The sequence below is a fragment of the Vicia villosa genome, unplaced genomic scaffold, assembly GCF_029867415.1.
Source record: "Vicia villosa cultivar HV-30 ecotype Madison, WI unplaced genomic scaffold, Vvil1.0 ctg.002187F_1_1, whole genome shotgun sequence".
Classification (NCBI taxonomy): Eukaryota; Viridiplantae; Streptophyta; class Magnoliopsida; order Fabales; family Fabaceae; genus Vicia; species Vicia villosa.
The window spans coordinates 36,782-52,971 of NW_026705862.1; the positions used below are offsets into that span (position 1 = coordinate 36,782).

General features: G+C 34.1%; 1 protein-coding gene across 1 annotated transcript; it reads left to right on the forward strand.

Moving 5' to 3' along the window:
- Window positions 1–11,669: 11,669 nt before the first annotated feature.
- Window positions 11,670–13,701, forward strand: LOC131638143 (large ribosomal subunit protein eL18-like). Its single transcript, XM_058908692.1, has 5 exons — window positions 11,670–11,738; window positions 11,837–11,926; window positions 12,023–12,151; window positions 12,470–12,652; window positions 13,328–13,701. Exons 1-5 carry the CDS (start codon window positions 11,736–11,738, stop codon window positions 13,484–13,486), a joined length of 564 nt encoding a protein of 187 aa, XP_058764675.1. The 5' UTR covers window positions 11,670–11,735; the 3' UTR covers window positions 13,487–13,701.
- The last annotated feature ends 2,489 nt before the right edge of the window (window positions 13,702–16,190 follow it).

Below are 16,190 nucleotides of genomic sequence, written 5' to 3' on the forward strand. Positions count from 1 at the left end.
AACGCTAGAAAAAACCATTTTCTCTCACTTTAATTTTATCTTTTCTCACTCTCCTTTGATTTGATTTTTCTCTACGGAGAGAGTGTTGAACAGAAAAACTTATAGCAAAAGAAGAAAGAGTTGTGCAAATGAAAGGTTAGAGAAAGAATGTATTTATAAGGAGAGAAAGCTAGGTAACAAGTGTTATTAGAAAGTGGGGTAAATTATTACAAAGTGCGTGATAAAATAGAGCCTTTAAAATGAATACAAATTAACTTGGCTTAATTGCAATTTTGGTCCTCCTGTTATTATTTTTTTTAAAGTTTTGGTCCCCCTATTTTAAAATCCGGAATTTTAGTCCCTATATTTTAGTTTTTTTGAGGATTTTGGTCCCCCTGCAAATTAGAAGACAATTTTAAATGAAATGACGCTCATATTGATGATGTGTCAGTGTCAGTTCAGCAGTGAAATGTTAAAAAAAAAACTAATTTTATTTAAGATTTATGTTGAACATGTCATTAATGTGAGTTCCATTTCATAAAAAATTGCCTTCGGATTTGCAAGGGGACCAAAATCCTCAAAAAACTAAAATAAAGGGACTAAAATTCAGGATTTTAAAATAGGGGAACCAAAACTCAAAAAAAATGATAATAGGAGGACCAAAATTGCAATTAAGCCAATTAACTTTTTGCTTTCATATCATTTAGATTCTACACGAAAAGGTTATTAATAGGATTCAATGAATAAAAATTAGGATGTATAAAATAGGAAATTAAATTTATTATTTAAATTGGATTCGTATCAATAAATTAAAAGTTATTAATCATATTTGGGAAAATTAAATTTATTATTTAAATTGAAAGATTTTGTTCTTTAGATTTAATTCACGAGTTATCGAATGAACTAATAATGAGATTTAATTTAAATTTTAAAAAATTCAAGAAATTTAAATTGAAAGGTTTGGTTCTTTGGATTTGATTCATGAAATTAAATATTAGAAAAAATAATGGGAGTTATTCATTTGAATTTTGTTAATGGTGATAATTTATGCATTCTTTTATAATTTTATTCAACTTACCAAATCTCAACACAAATCAAAACCAAACCGATTTATTTTCTCTCTCTCTATTTCTCTATAAACAAAATCAATTATTATCAATTACATATTTCAACATGACTTGCTCACTTAAAATCAAAATTGTCGGAGTCGAGTTTTTATCTTGACTTGTTTTATTTAGGTAAAATCGAAACTTAAAATTGTAGCCTAAAATCATAGAGTTTGTCTCATGTTAAAATAATATTAAATTTATATACACGACACACACAAACACGCGTACGCGAACACATGCACATACATACACACTCATGTTAGAATAATGTATATTTTTTATACACGACACACAGACAAAATACATGCAAGCGCGCACGCGCTCACACACATGTTTGTGTGTTGAAGACTTACTCCAAATCCTAACCATTGATTATCATTAATCTAACAACTTAAATTAATTTTTATATAAAAAAAACATTTCCTGAAATAATTAGATTAGATGATCAATTAAAAGTGTGACACGCCTAATTTTTTTGTGGCACTTATCGATTCTTTTGTATTATATTCTTTGTATAAATCCTTCGCTTTTTGTATAATTATGTATAAATAGAATTTAATCGAGTCTTAGTGTATTTATGTATCGTTTGATAGTTTCCTATTAATTTTGTAGGTATTGATGCGTATTTGGAGCATGAGCAATAAAGTGTCGAAGACATGGTTTTAAACGCGCGATTTTGAGCAACTCGTCAACGAATAAGGCTCAAAATCAAAGAATAAGAAATCTTTAATTTATTTGATATCTATTCATTGATATATAAGAAATTGAATAAACTTTCCAACACTTCAAAACAGACGTAAAATAATGAGGTGAAAGCATAATGAAAAAGTTTATTGAAGTACCATTCATGCCAGCATAATGAGGTGATTGAAAAATAAGCATTAATATGCTTGGAACAACGCTAGAAAAAACCATTTTCTCTCACTTTAATTTTATCTTTTTTCACTCTCTTTTGATTTGATTTTTCTCTACGGAGAGAGTGTTGAACAAAAAAACTTATAGCAAAAGAAGAAATAGTTGTTCAAATGAAAGGTTAGAGAAAGAATGTATTTATAAGGAGAGAAAGCTAGGTAACAAGTGTTATTAGAAAGTGGGGTAAATTTAGGGGTGGAAAAACAGGCCGCCCCGCCCCGTGCCTGCCTAAAGCCCGCCAAGTAAAATGGACATGAAAATCATGCCCGCCCCGCCAAAACAAAACTTGCTTGACTGTATGATATTTTTCCACGGTTAAATTATACTGAGTTACCCTCAAACGTCAATTATCAGACTTGTTCTTTGAGCGAGTTGAATTGTTCTGTGTGGTTTTCTTTGGCTTGAGTTTGAACGGCATGATCTGAACCATTTTGCGTGGAACTGATGTTTCTTGCACTTGATTATGCAGGTCTTATTGAATGATATAGGAGGCTTGATGATTGTTGTAAAATTATGAGATTTGAAGTTGATGAACGAATCATGTGATTCTTCTGGAAATTGAAGAATGAATCAATCCCTGCAGCAATTGACGGCTATCCACAGTTGATGGAAGCTGGGAAATTTGGTTAGGGAGAACGAGATCTGAGCTACTGATTGGAAGAGTTACTCACCGAGTTGAATTGTTAAGATCAAATCTCAAGTGAGGTTAGTTATCAAAGTTTTTTCTATTACGAGTTTATGGTTTGGTTTTCTGTTAAATGTTAGGGAATTGGACTGTTAGTAAAGGTAGGATATGTTAGTGAATGTTAGGCCTTGATTGTTTTTTCTATTGCCAATTTGAAACCTGTGGCTTGAACTTGTAACGTGATTTTTGAATGAATGCTTAGATGTAGATCATGTATGATGCAGGTATTTAATTCTGACCGTTAATTAATGTGTCGCAGTTCTCTACCAAGACTGATGTTTTATGTACTGGCGTTGTCATGGTGAGACTTTGAATTGGTTCTAAACAGATGCAAGCAGGATTGTGTAAGCATGAACTCAAATTCTGATGTGCTTGAGTTTGATGTGTGTCCATGCAGGTTCGTCCTGATGAGGTTATTCAGATCTGATGCTATTCTGTCAATTCAAAGGCATGGAATGGATCATGGTTGTACTGTCCATAGGTTAAAAATGTATGGTATGATTGTCTAGCCATGCTTTATATTTTTTGGTCACCCGGGTCCGCGATGTATCGCTCATGAATTTATCTTGCATCCACTTCGAATAACATCATAATAATACCATACATACATTGGATGTACCTGTTGGATTTTGTTTCAAACTATTGCTGGGTGCATAATGTTTGATTTTTAGGTGAGTAGGAATTTGGCTTGAATGAACACGGTAGTTGTACATGGTTGGCCTTAAACGAATGGTTTTGAATGGTAAAAGAACTTTATGATTTGGACTATGTGGACTGTTATGATTCATGTAAGCCTGTTTTGTTTTGCAGGTAACTGTAGGCTTTGGTGTCAGTTTTGGCTCTCATGCATATTGACTCACGGTTATTTGGAGGCATACTTTCGATATGGACAGACCTAAAGATTGGTGTATATGGAAGTAAAGTCATGAAATTCCAATAGCAATGGCTTGATGGAAACAACTTAATCTGACTTGGAAATAGGATAGGGCAAGGATAGGTGTTGACTTTGGTCAATTGTAGGTCAAAAGCTTGATTTTCTTGTATTTCATTATTTTTGTAATGACTTTCTCTTATAATCTTCTTTTTTTGGATTGGACTTGTACTATAACAAAACTTGTATTCCAAGTTAAAATGAATTTCTTCCCATAAGATCTTTCATGCTTTAATATCCAATATGATCAAAATACATCTCAAAAGAAAGTGGCTGTATCCCATCTTGAATGAGGAAGTCAGCACGACTTGGTCAACAAAAGTCAACATTCTAAGGTTGACTTGTTGATGAAAAGTCAACTTATGCCCAATGAGATCATCTTTAGTTTTCCTTCTTTTTCCAAATTCAAATGATCGATTGTATCCTTTACTTCTCCCAATGCTTGACATTAAAAGAACTTGCACTTTAATCTTCAAATTGACCATTAACCCAATATCTTGTCCTAGAAGAAACAAAACCCGAACAATGGTTGCCCATACTAAGACGAATCAATGCCTCAAGTCAAATCATAACGTCGTAACAAAATCAACTGATGAAGTACATATGAGGCCATAACCTTAATCATGAAATTTTGATTCAAATGACCCAGGAAATAAACCTTAGGTCAAGCAATAAGTCATCTGATCAAATGCCTTTTAGAAGATTTGTACCAATCACAGTCTTGATTAAGTGCCAAACATCCCTTTTTTGATGAGATACATAACCTTTTGCTCGGACCTATGTGAAAATCCAACTTGCTTCATGACCCTTGATCCCTTGTCAGATTATTGATTAATGAATGCATGAGTTATGTTAATGTCCTAATGGAAAGATAATGCATATGAAATGAGAAGTCTAAGCCAGTTAGGAATACATTAGGAGGGCAGATTTTGGGGTGCAACAATATGAAAACAACTTTGAAGTTTTAAGTTGAATACAGTGGAATTGACTATATTACCGTTCCAAGTGAAGATATTATGGACTTGTGTATGGGTACAAAAGATCTATGTTTCACTATTTTACAAGTGTGGCTGAGGTAAGTATATCTTATTTATGTATTTAAACCAACTGAAATTAGTTAATTTTATTTAAAATGTGACTAAATTTTAAAATTTTAGATATCTACACCGCCATTGTACTGAGTTGGAAAAGAGTAATGTGTATTGATTTTTTTGATCAATATCTCATTCATAATGAAAATGATCATGTTAATGTTCAAACTTTTATACAAAGCAAAATGCACAAAGACCAGAAGGATTGTTACCTAGCTTCTTATCTCAACAAGTAAGAATGTTTTTCTTCGTATTCAATTATTTTATGCAACAAGATTATAATGAATTAATATAATTCATAATCAATTTTTATTGTCTATGTAGTCATCATTGACAATTGTTTATCATCGATCCTAAGAAGCATGAAATAGTCTTTCTATGTTCGTTCTGAAAAAAAGTATTTTTCGCATTATTGAATTGTAAGAATTTTATTTATTTATTATACATGAATGGTATGATATGTTTTATGCCACAAAACTAATGAACATATCTTTTATCGTAGAGCTTTGGATGGTTATAATAAGTTGCAAGGTGTGAGAAAAAAAAAATGAAAGCAAAATGGATTTATCCTAGTGTAAGTTATTAAAATGAAAGTGAATAATTTCATAAATGATCACCTTTTCAACATTATATACTAACTCAATATTCATGTTTTTTCGAATTCTATGTTAATCTCAAAATCAACCTTCAAATTATGAACGTGGCTACTATGTGATATGATACATATGGTGAACATTGTATCTAATGGTATAGTCTCAAAAGCAACCTTCAAATTATGAACGTGGCTACTATAAGTCAATATAAATTTTTGATATATTATTATCTTTTGAATTATGGTTGTAGAATGAAGATGAGTTCTATAGTGGATAAATGATGTTTGTATGCATGAAAAAAATTGGTAAAAAAGGGAAAATTAATTCAACTATAAAAAAGGAAAAACATGTTAAGTTGGTTGCTAAGGACCAGAGTTAACAAACGACTTGTTAAATCGGTGATATAAGAGTCAGTGGGCTCCATGTAAGCATTATTTGTCAAGTCAGCTAAGCAATAACCGACCTAATAATACTTTGTTAAGTCAGAGCAAAAGTCTGACCTAACAAGTCAAAACTTGTTACACCGTCTACTTATAAGTCGGGTGCGAAACCGATCTAACAACTCATTTTTAACCGACTTAACAAGTGTTTTTTGTATTAGTGATTATTATCATATTAAAACACTCTCATATATGTCATATCAAGTCTTGTTGAAGTTTTTTTTTTTTTGCTTTATGCACTCTAGTTCCTAGGGGAATGAGACTCTAGAAATCCAGAGTTCGTGTCGATGAATTTTCTTATGACATACATTAATTTTTCTATGCGGAAACTCTTGAAACTCAATTTTAGAGTCATTTGGTAGTGTCATAATCTTATTGTTAAGATTATCATAAAAATAATCAAAATTGTCACAATATCTGGCACATTGATCTTCAACAATCATGTTGTACAATATGATGTATGTATCCACTACACATTTGAGAGCATCTAAATGTCAAGATAAAGTGGGACTATGTATGATCGTAAAAGATTGGAGAACGCCATGTGCTCGTTCAATATTGTTTCTTGTATCTTCCTAGTGTTGGGCAAACAATGATCTTTTTATCCCCTTGCGACATTTAAATTTTTCCATAAATATGGCCCATTAAGGATAAATGTCATATGATAAATAATAACTCATGTTGTACTTTATATAATTGATTGTATAATGGACCTTAAGAGTAGGGGTGACAATTAGATCCATTAACACAAAATCCATCAAATTCATCCACCAAAAAATCCATCTTATCCATCCCCACATAAAAATTAAATTAATGAATTATACTCAATTCATTCATTTATGTATAAGGCTGGACAAAAATCGACAACCCAACCCAACCCGTCAAAAACCGGGAAAAATAGTGAATTGGGCAGTTTTACATGGGCTTACAGGTAAACCGGGTGAAATGAGCGGTTTGGGCAGGATATAATGGGTGTGTTTGGATACATAAAATAGACCGCGGGTAACATACCCGCTCGTGTAAGTTGATATGCAAAATTGGCTTTTAGCATTAAGTTACTTCTAGTCCTTTTCCATACATTCATTCATTTTTTAACACTCAAAATAAAACATGTTTCTCTTTCACCACTCACCTTCACCTCCTTACATTTAAACTCTAGCCGCCACTTTTCACCACCTTTGCCACGACAAACACCTACACCGTCACTATGACCAACTCCACAACCATAACCATTATCCTGACACCACCACTCATCATCTTCACAGTCTTTTTCGTCACTCACCATTACAAGATAAATCCAACATATCTTTCTCACTAATCAGAAAAACATAGCATTCATCCTTTTGCAAATCTATCATTCAGTTAAGTTTTGTATTTTAATTTTAGTTTTAGAGTTATCAATTTTTTTTAGGTTTTCCTAATTAGGGTTTCAAACACAATTATCGCGTCTTATTTTTCTGATTTTTTACTTGATTTTGTTTGTTGTTCCAAGTTAACAAAGTGGACATCTATACGGTTCTTCGTCTTCTATCATTCTTCTTCTTGTCTGCAAAAAGTAATGTTCTTGTCTTTATGTTAAAAGAATATCTCAAATATGTGTATCTTGAGTATCTTAAGTTCTCTAACAAATTCAATTTATTAATTCTAAGATTTAGGCATGTTTATCTATTTTATTCTATACATATCTTTAGTTCTCTAACACGTTTAATTTATTCATAATTATTGCATAATTATTATTAATTTAAGTAAATACAAAAATTGATTTGTTTGTAGTTTACGTGTGTATGGTTTATGTATGTGTAATTTTTGTGCGTGTAGTTCATTAATAGCCTGAACAAATTATGAAAGACAATATCCACATATTTCTTGTTTCTGAACTGCAGTACAATAGTATCTGCACATATTTGTGTAATTTATGTGTGTGTTTAAGCATGTGCGATACATTAGTAGTCTTGGTTCTGAACGACAATATATGCATTTTTTGCATATATGATATTAAAACACATCCACTTGGGTTCCAAAATATAATAAATGCAAGGATCAAGTGTCAACTTTTCTTGAGCCTTGCACCGCATAAATTCTAGTTGACTTTCTCTCAAAACCTGTCTTGGCAAGATAGTTCTGCTTTAGAGACAGCGTATGAACCAGAGGTTGAGTATCTTTAACCCAGGTTTTCAAAATATGAGTTGTTACCAGAAGTAAAGATACCTAGTCTGAATCACCAGATTCTAATCCTTCTGAATCTAAGACTTTAACTTCTCTTTATAAGCTATTTAACAAGGTCAGAACCAATTTAATCTTAATCTTATGATCCTGCGCACGTAAACAAATGTTAGTATACCCAATTGTTCTTTAAGTACTTTGTTATCATCAAAACACAAGGGATATGAACAATTTTGTTCCAACATTTTTTGTAAAGTTATAAGGATAAATCACACACACACACAAAAACATATTTTCAAACTAATTTTTCTTAAATAATTATTCCAAAAAAATTTTGAAGTCCTGTCATTTGAATCAGGAACTGTCTGAATATTTTTTGACAAAATTTGTAATGTCCAATCGACTAGAATTTATACCAAATTGATTGCGTTAGTGAAAAAACCATCCATGAATGTTCATGACAATTATACTTTGCTAGATTATCATAAAAATTATATATATATATATATATATATATATATATATATATATATATATATATATATATATATATATATATATATATATATATATATATATATATAAATAAGATACCACTCTTTTAATTTATAAATGGCCATGTTAAAGACGAAGAGTTATGATGTCACATATTTTGGAAATATTTTATAATAAGAATAATTGATCATAAAGAAACCTACTAACAATAAGTTCATTTATTCTGTAGGTGTATCTACGAAATGTTTTCAGTTATGCATCTCCGAAACCATTTGATGTTAAACCCACGACAGACTCTTCTTCTCCCTCATTTTCACACTTTTCCATTTTCTCTACTCTTTGAATCTCTCTCAACTTCAAAAATCAAACTTCCACCAAACTTCATTATTTTTTCTCGAGTTCGGCAAGAAACATCAACATCAATGATCAATAATTTCCAACTTATTAAAAGGTCAATACAATCGGTAAGTTTTCGAGTTTTGGAATTATTTTCTAGTATTTCCCGTAAGAAAGTTAGAATCCAATTTAAGGTGTATAAATCATTATATAGTTTTAGAAGTATAGTTTAGAGACAATGTATGTATTACTAATTGTGTAAAACGGACGATCAAGAGACCCAAAATGAGTTTTTTGAAGCTTCAGAATGTTTCATAGGTGCATCTACGGAACAAATAAAACGTTATGTAGTTCCGTAGATGCATCTCCGGAACAAACTCAGTTCTTTAAATGTTGGATGCTTCCATATTTGCACCCATAGAGTTAAAATTGTTTTTTTCCTTATGTTTTTATAAGTTAATTGCTTCCTTATTAATTTTGTTTTCTTAAGTGGAAATTTATTATTTATAAATTTGCTTGTTATTAACAATGTTTTCTTTGGAAAATTTTCAGGATAGGGCTTTCCAGAAGTTCCACAACTACGGGCGGAAAATTTTATCTCTGCAGCAGCCTATGAAACCGTGGTTCCAGGATGTCCTCATAGCTTCTGGGCTGAAGGACCTATGTCAGATTGGGTACTCCGCTATACACAACGGGATTCTGATGGCATATGTGGAGAGATGACACCCATAGACTTCCTATTTCCACCTGCCTCTGTTGAGGTTACTATTAATTTGGACGATATCGCATGCCTCTTATATACACCTATCTGGGGTACCCTCTTTTGTCACGGTAGGATAACGAAGGAGGAAGCGAGAGAGGCTCTGATTGAGGAGCTCGGGGCTGATCCAGAGAATGCGCTTGAGGAGGTGGAGAGGATTCGTGACACACACATGAGGTTTTCCTTATTGATGCAGTATATGATGCCGAGCTACTTGTGGCACAGGAGGTTGTTGGTGACCCAATTGAGGTGGAGATATACAGACAGCGTGTTCTTAGGTATTTTCCTATTTTTGCTAGGCACTTAGCTGTTTGTGGACATAAGCTCCCCTCATATACAGATGTCGTTTGCCTGAGGTACTTTTTGGATCCTACATGGATCAATGAGTACAACTGGGAAGCGGCAACACTTGTGTACAACCATTCGAGACTATGAGAGGGATGTTTGTGGAAGGCAAGGATTGTGGTAGACTGCTGTTCACTCTTAGTGGTAACAATCTTATATCCTTCTACTTTTTCTCAAAGTTGTTCATTATATATTCGTAATAATGTTTGATCCCCGTGTTTTTTATTTTCATTTCAGGGTTGGATATTACATCACTTCCCGATGATCATTGGTTTGGGAGAGGTGGATGGCTACACTGAGGCCATGCCACGTGCTCGTACCTTAACCCCCCTTAGAGGGAACCAGGTGTCGGATCCTTACCGATACTATATGGACCGCATGGCTGCCGAGGACACCCACTACGACTGTTACACTGCTCAACATGAGACAATACTATGGGATGACGTTGCACTATATTTTTGGATGGTTGCCATGCACTTTAACCATCACTGTTCGTTATTTTCTGGAGCGTGTCATGCGGCCGTTCGACTACTATCAGGCTTTACCTCGCCACCCTTCTGTATTCGCTCATAGCGGGATAACCCGTCGACAGATAGATGAGGCCTTTGTAAACTTCGAGTATCACATGGTTTTGGACGAGACTCGGGCGACTAGAGCGGAGGTAAATTGGAGCTTCGCCGACATGTACATCACTTGGTACTTCATAATGTCACACCCCTACATGATCCCCACTGCAGCGGGATTACTGCCCAGACCAGCTCATCAGGAGATATTGCAAACTCATCAGCCTCAGTTGGACCACACTCAGGATGTTCTTCATCGCTGTCGTGAGATACTTGAGATGGCGCGGACAAACATTGACAATGTTTCTTCCTTGAGAGGTCTTATCACATGTGTATACTAAATGATATCACGAGGGTGGCAGATGGGACATTTTGGTATCATAGATATCATGTTAGGACATGTGGGGCACTTGACGGTAGATGCAGAGTAGCCGGCAGACGACGTGGTGAACACAGAGGTGGCGTGAGAGGCAGATAAGAGGATGGGGATGTTGCCCGACACACACAGTATTGATCGTGTTGATTATTTTGCTGTCTGTATTTTTATTACATTGATGTACTTTATTTTGATTATGTATATAACATTATTTGAATTATTTATACGATGCATTCTTTTGGTGTACTATATACCATTGACTCTACATTACACTACCTCGATGTACTATATTTTCATGTATTATTTTGTTGTTGCACAAAAAATTGCAATTTTGGAGTGAAATGTAATTCGTTTAAAATATAACAGAAGGTTCCGTAGGTACATCTACGGATCATTATGTTTTTATGTTCCGTAAATATATCTACGGAAGATTTCCTAGACTGAATTAATTTGAATTTTTCCAACATTCACTAGTTTATAATGCTTTCGTAGGCAAGGCTTCGAAAAAACAAATTTTGACAAAAGAAAAGTGCTTCCTCATGTATATCTCTGAAATTAAGGGACAAAAATAAAATTTCGCCCAATGTCTAAGAGTATAAAAGGTATATTGAGATATTCTCTATTTTAATCATATATATTTTCTTATGATTACATATTCAATTAGTACAAATACTTTACTTAACCATAATTAAACATAAAAAAAAATTATGCTCAAATATAATAACTCATATAATAATAACATAAAATTTGTCTCTGTCAAAAAAAAAAGAAACACAAGTCCATCAAATAGGCCTAGTTATTATTGAACGGGTCATTATTTTAAAAACGGGTCATGGATGTGATCCAAAATGTCTCGGGCTTTGGAGCGATGAAATCCAAAACCATAAATAAATCCACTCAACCCTAATCAAAACCCTAGCCCCCTTTCACTCGCAGCAGCCAGAAGCTCCATCGACAATGGTAAGTTCCTCAATCATCTCCACCGCCGCCACAACCACCACCATCTTCTCTAACTCCGACACCGTTTCATCTCACTCCACTCTTCTATTGTATTGCAGGGTATCGATTTGAAGGCAGGGGGTAAGTCCAAGAAGACAAAACGAACCGCACCAAAATCCGATGATATCTACCTCAAGCTTCTCGTCAGGGTACGTTCTATCTCTACTACTATAACACTTGTTACAGTGATTGTGAACGATGGATCTGTGTTTGAAGCGACTTGATTGTTTGTTTGAAATTTTCAGCTTTACCGTTTCCTTGATCGGAGGACTTCCAGTAATTTCAATAAGGTTATCCTTAGGCGTCTTTTCATGAGCAAAGTTAATAGGCCACCGCTATCTCTCTCTAGGTTGGTTCGCTTCATGAAGGGAAAGGTATATCTGTTTGGATTAATTGTTAAGTCAAATGTTTAAGTATAAGCTATTTCGATTTTTGCTTATAAGTATTTTTTAAATTATCATGTGACTTGTGAAAATGATTTGTAAACAACTTATATACATGTATACATGTTATACATGTTGTAAACTGTTTGAACAGTTATACAGGTTTTTGTGTTATTAGATTAGTTTGAAGATGGCAATCCAAAAATGCCCTTGTTTCTGAGGAAAGAAAATTTTGTTACTTATGAAATGATTTTTTTTGATATGTACATAATGGTTAATTTGGGTTTTCTTCTGTTGTTGTTTCATTAGGAGGGTAGGATTGCTGTAGTTGTGGGTGCTGTGACAGATGATATTCGTGTTCACGAAGTGCCTGCAATAAAGGTAACTGCTTTAAGGTTCACGGAAACTGCTAGAGCTAGAATTGTGAAGGCTGGTGGGGAGTGCCTTACCTTTGATGAACTTGCTGTTAGAGAACCTTTAGGCAAGAATGTGGTATGTATTTTAATGCATCTCTTTTCTGCTTGTTACAACGTTGGTGTTATTATGTTATAATTTCGTTGGTTTTATTAGTTGAGATATTGGCTAGCTCATTTGAGCCAGCATTTTTTTTATGTTAGTTTTGGTTACCAATTTTTTATCAAAATGTTTATGTATGTTTTTTCCACCATTTTTTTTTGTGTTTGAACAAAGAGCAATTTTTGTGTTTTCACTGCTATCTTATTGTCCTTTGTGAAAGGGGCAACCTATAGAATGCTGAATGTGAATGTTAACTAGTCTGTTTTCATTTGTTTAACTGTGATGGTTCTTCATGTTCTTTTATATTTTGATATTATGACTGTTGTACCTACTCTTTCAAACTTAAAAAGTACCTGGTTTTTCTACTCAAAGCTGAGTGTGCTTCATGTTCTTTTACATTTTCATATTATGACTGTTGTACTTGTACCTACTCTTTCAAACTTAAAAAGTACCTGGTTTTTCAACTCAAAGCTGAGTGTGCTTCCTGTTTCTTAATTGTATTCATCCACTTTTGGACCTATCTATTGCTTTAAATTTTGAACAATTTCATCAATTGATTCTTTGTTTACAGTTTTTTCACTTCTGTTTGGAAAGTTGAAGAAGCATACATTAAACTCTTTTTAACATTTTTTCAATGAATTATTGTTTCAGTTTCTTCTTAGAGGCCCCAAAAATGCTCGTGAGGCTGTTAAGCACTTTGGAAGAGCTCCTGGTGTGCCTCACAGTCATACCAAGCCCTATATCCGTTCTAAAGGACGCAAGTTTGAGAAGGCCAGAGGAAAGAGGAAGAGCAGAGGCTTCAGAGTTTAAGTTTTGGAGTTCAAATATGAAAGGCCTTTCCTTTTATCCCATTATCGTACTGTATTGTTTTATCCCTTTGTGGTGTTGGAACAATTTGTTTTGTTTTTATATTTCTTTCTCCCCAAGGGGAAGATGAATGAACCGGCTACCCTACAATTTTGTTTAAGCACAAACTATGTTGAATTTTTTTTAGAGAATTAATGAGAATTTGGTTATTTTATAAATTATTTTATGCAGTCTGGTACTTATGTTCTGATCTTTCTGCTTTGAGATTAATATTTGTCTAGAATTTAACTCTTCAAAAGATGAAATTTCTCTATTTAACAGCAAATTGCCACATTTTTAGACTTTTTACCATGTACCTTCATAGTACTTGACAATATTGTGTTTTACATTTTACGCGGATTCTTCTGCTGACTCGCCATTAATAGCATTTCATATTTGGATTATGTGAATAAAAAGTCGATGCAGGGATTAGCACTTTAGAATCACAATTTGTAGTCCATATTATTTGATTTATTCTTGTAACCAGGAGAAGCTTGTGATTTGATTGGTTTTCGTCAAAAATCAGATTGTAATAATTTACTTTTAGGTGAACACAATTGTAAGATTCTTTTACACTACATATATTATACACAACTATTACATTCTTACTAGTTTATTATTAGTTGGCAACTAAATTATTTAACAGCAAATTTACCATATTTCTTTAAATAAGGATATCACAAATAATTTGTAATTTCCTTATTTTAATCTGAAATTTATCTAATGCAAAATTAAATAAGTAATGACAAATTTATTTGACATAAAGGATGACATGATTGATGGAGTTACTTGTAGTTAAATTAGTTTTCTAAAATTAGTTTTTTTTTAAGGTATCGGTGTTTTCATTCAAAACTAATTTCAATTCGATTAAAGTTGTCGTTATTTGTTTCAACAATTAATAAAAACGAAAATTATAGAAACACAAAACTTTAATAAGACGAAATATTATAGAAACATGAAGATTGCAAAATCAAATATATTTATACAATCATTATTCTCAATGTCGATTACAAATAGACAAAATACAAATCATATGCATACTTTATTGTGTACGCCTAACCCTAACACCCTGGTTCCTCCTCTGCCTACGGCAAGCCACCGCACTCCGTGCCTCGGAAAGAATGGACTCTGCCAGGCCGACATCTCGCAAACACTCCAGACTCAATGCCCTTAAGTGTAAGTTGCATAACAGTCTAACAGCGCGACAACACATCAACTACATGGTCGTCCAATGCCTGCTGATCCTCCAAGAGCTCCTCATGAGCATGCCCGAGTTCCCCAGGAGCGTCCTATATCATGTAAGCATGTGACACTTTATAGAACCATGTCATGTACCCCTTAACATAGCTCCACTGAGAGGTGGCCTCATGAGTCCGATACTCCACTAGTACCAAATGATTCTCCCAGTCCTCCAAAATATCATCCAGGTCTCTGCAAATAATACAAATAGAAGCAGTCTGCAAGAGTGACCTAGGAATGATCTGCATGTACCCAAACTGCCAATCATGCAGAGTATTACAAAATGGGGTCAAATGGAACTCTCCCTGTGAGCACTGATGGCCTCTATTTTATGTCGTCGTGTTGAGTGCGTTCAATGTACACACGGTACGACAAGATATGATCATTCCTTCTGTTAGGGACAAACTTGCAAGCATACGAACAATCATGAGAGTATGACTGAGAACGTGCAAACCCATGGATCCGATGATAGTGAGCCAAGATCCATCCCTAAAAACCAATAAGAAAAAGTATCAGTAACAAGTGTAGACAATCAAAATTAGTTTGTAACATAGTAGTTTGATTTGGAAGTTACCGTAAACAAGGTGCACGAGTCTGTCATTTGCTTTGTCGTCCACTTGTAATCTTCATTCAGGTTGTGGTACAAGTAATCCAAGCACGCTTCCCCCAATTCCACTCGCGAATGGAATCTAAGTCAATGAAATATTTGAGGTAGCCACATCCACGTAGGTTGCACTTTTGTCCACAAACATGGACATGCTAACCAAGAATATGGAGTAGCACCTCAGGGCACACTCCCTGTGGTACACATCCCATAAATCACTGGCGTCAGAGTTTTCAGCTAACTTCAGGTTGTTGTGATACAATGTTGCCAACCAAGAGAACTTAGCATGTGCACCCCTGAATGTTCTTCACTGATCAAATGCTTCTTCGGGGTCAGCTCCCAACAAAGTCACCATCAAATATCTTTGATGGGAAGGTGTAAGAGGCAAGCTACACCATCCAATATTTCTGATGGGAAGGTGTAAGAGGCAAGCTACACCTTCCAACGTGATATTAATCTCGCTGATGAACAGGTGGAGAGATGATGTTTCACTATGCCATCTCTCAGTAAAAGCAGCCTACAAGCCACTTATGATGTTGGTGTACCCGGATGCACAAAGAACTGCAAGGCCAAAGTTTTGAAGTACATTTTGGAACCAAGCATCCTCGGGCTAATAAACATGGTGAATATTTCTTGCATGATTCATACATTTAAGACTTGGACGCTCCTGTTGAAAATAAAATATAACATGATCAGTTGAGTTTAATTTGGATACAAATTAAATAATATAGGAAGTTCAGAAATATACCTCTCCTTCCCAAACATGGGGTGCCACATGCTCATTAAAGTATATGAGCAAGGAAGTGTCTGCCGACCCTCTTGGAA

What these genes read in the sequence shown, in the direction of transcription:
- LOC131638143 (XM_058908692.1), top strand. An exon ending in TTCGCTTCATGAAGGGAAAG is followed by an intron (nt 12,152 to 12,469) that starts GTATATCTGTTT and finishes TTGTTTCATTAG; the next exon opens with GAGGGTAGGATTGCTGTAGT. An exon ending in AACCTTTAGGCAAGAATGTG is followed by an intron (nt 12,653 to 13,327) that starts GTATGTATTTTA and finishes TTATTGTTTCAG; the next exon opens with TTTCTTCTTAGAGGCCCCAA.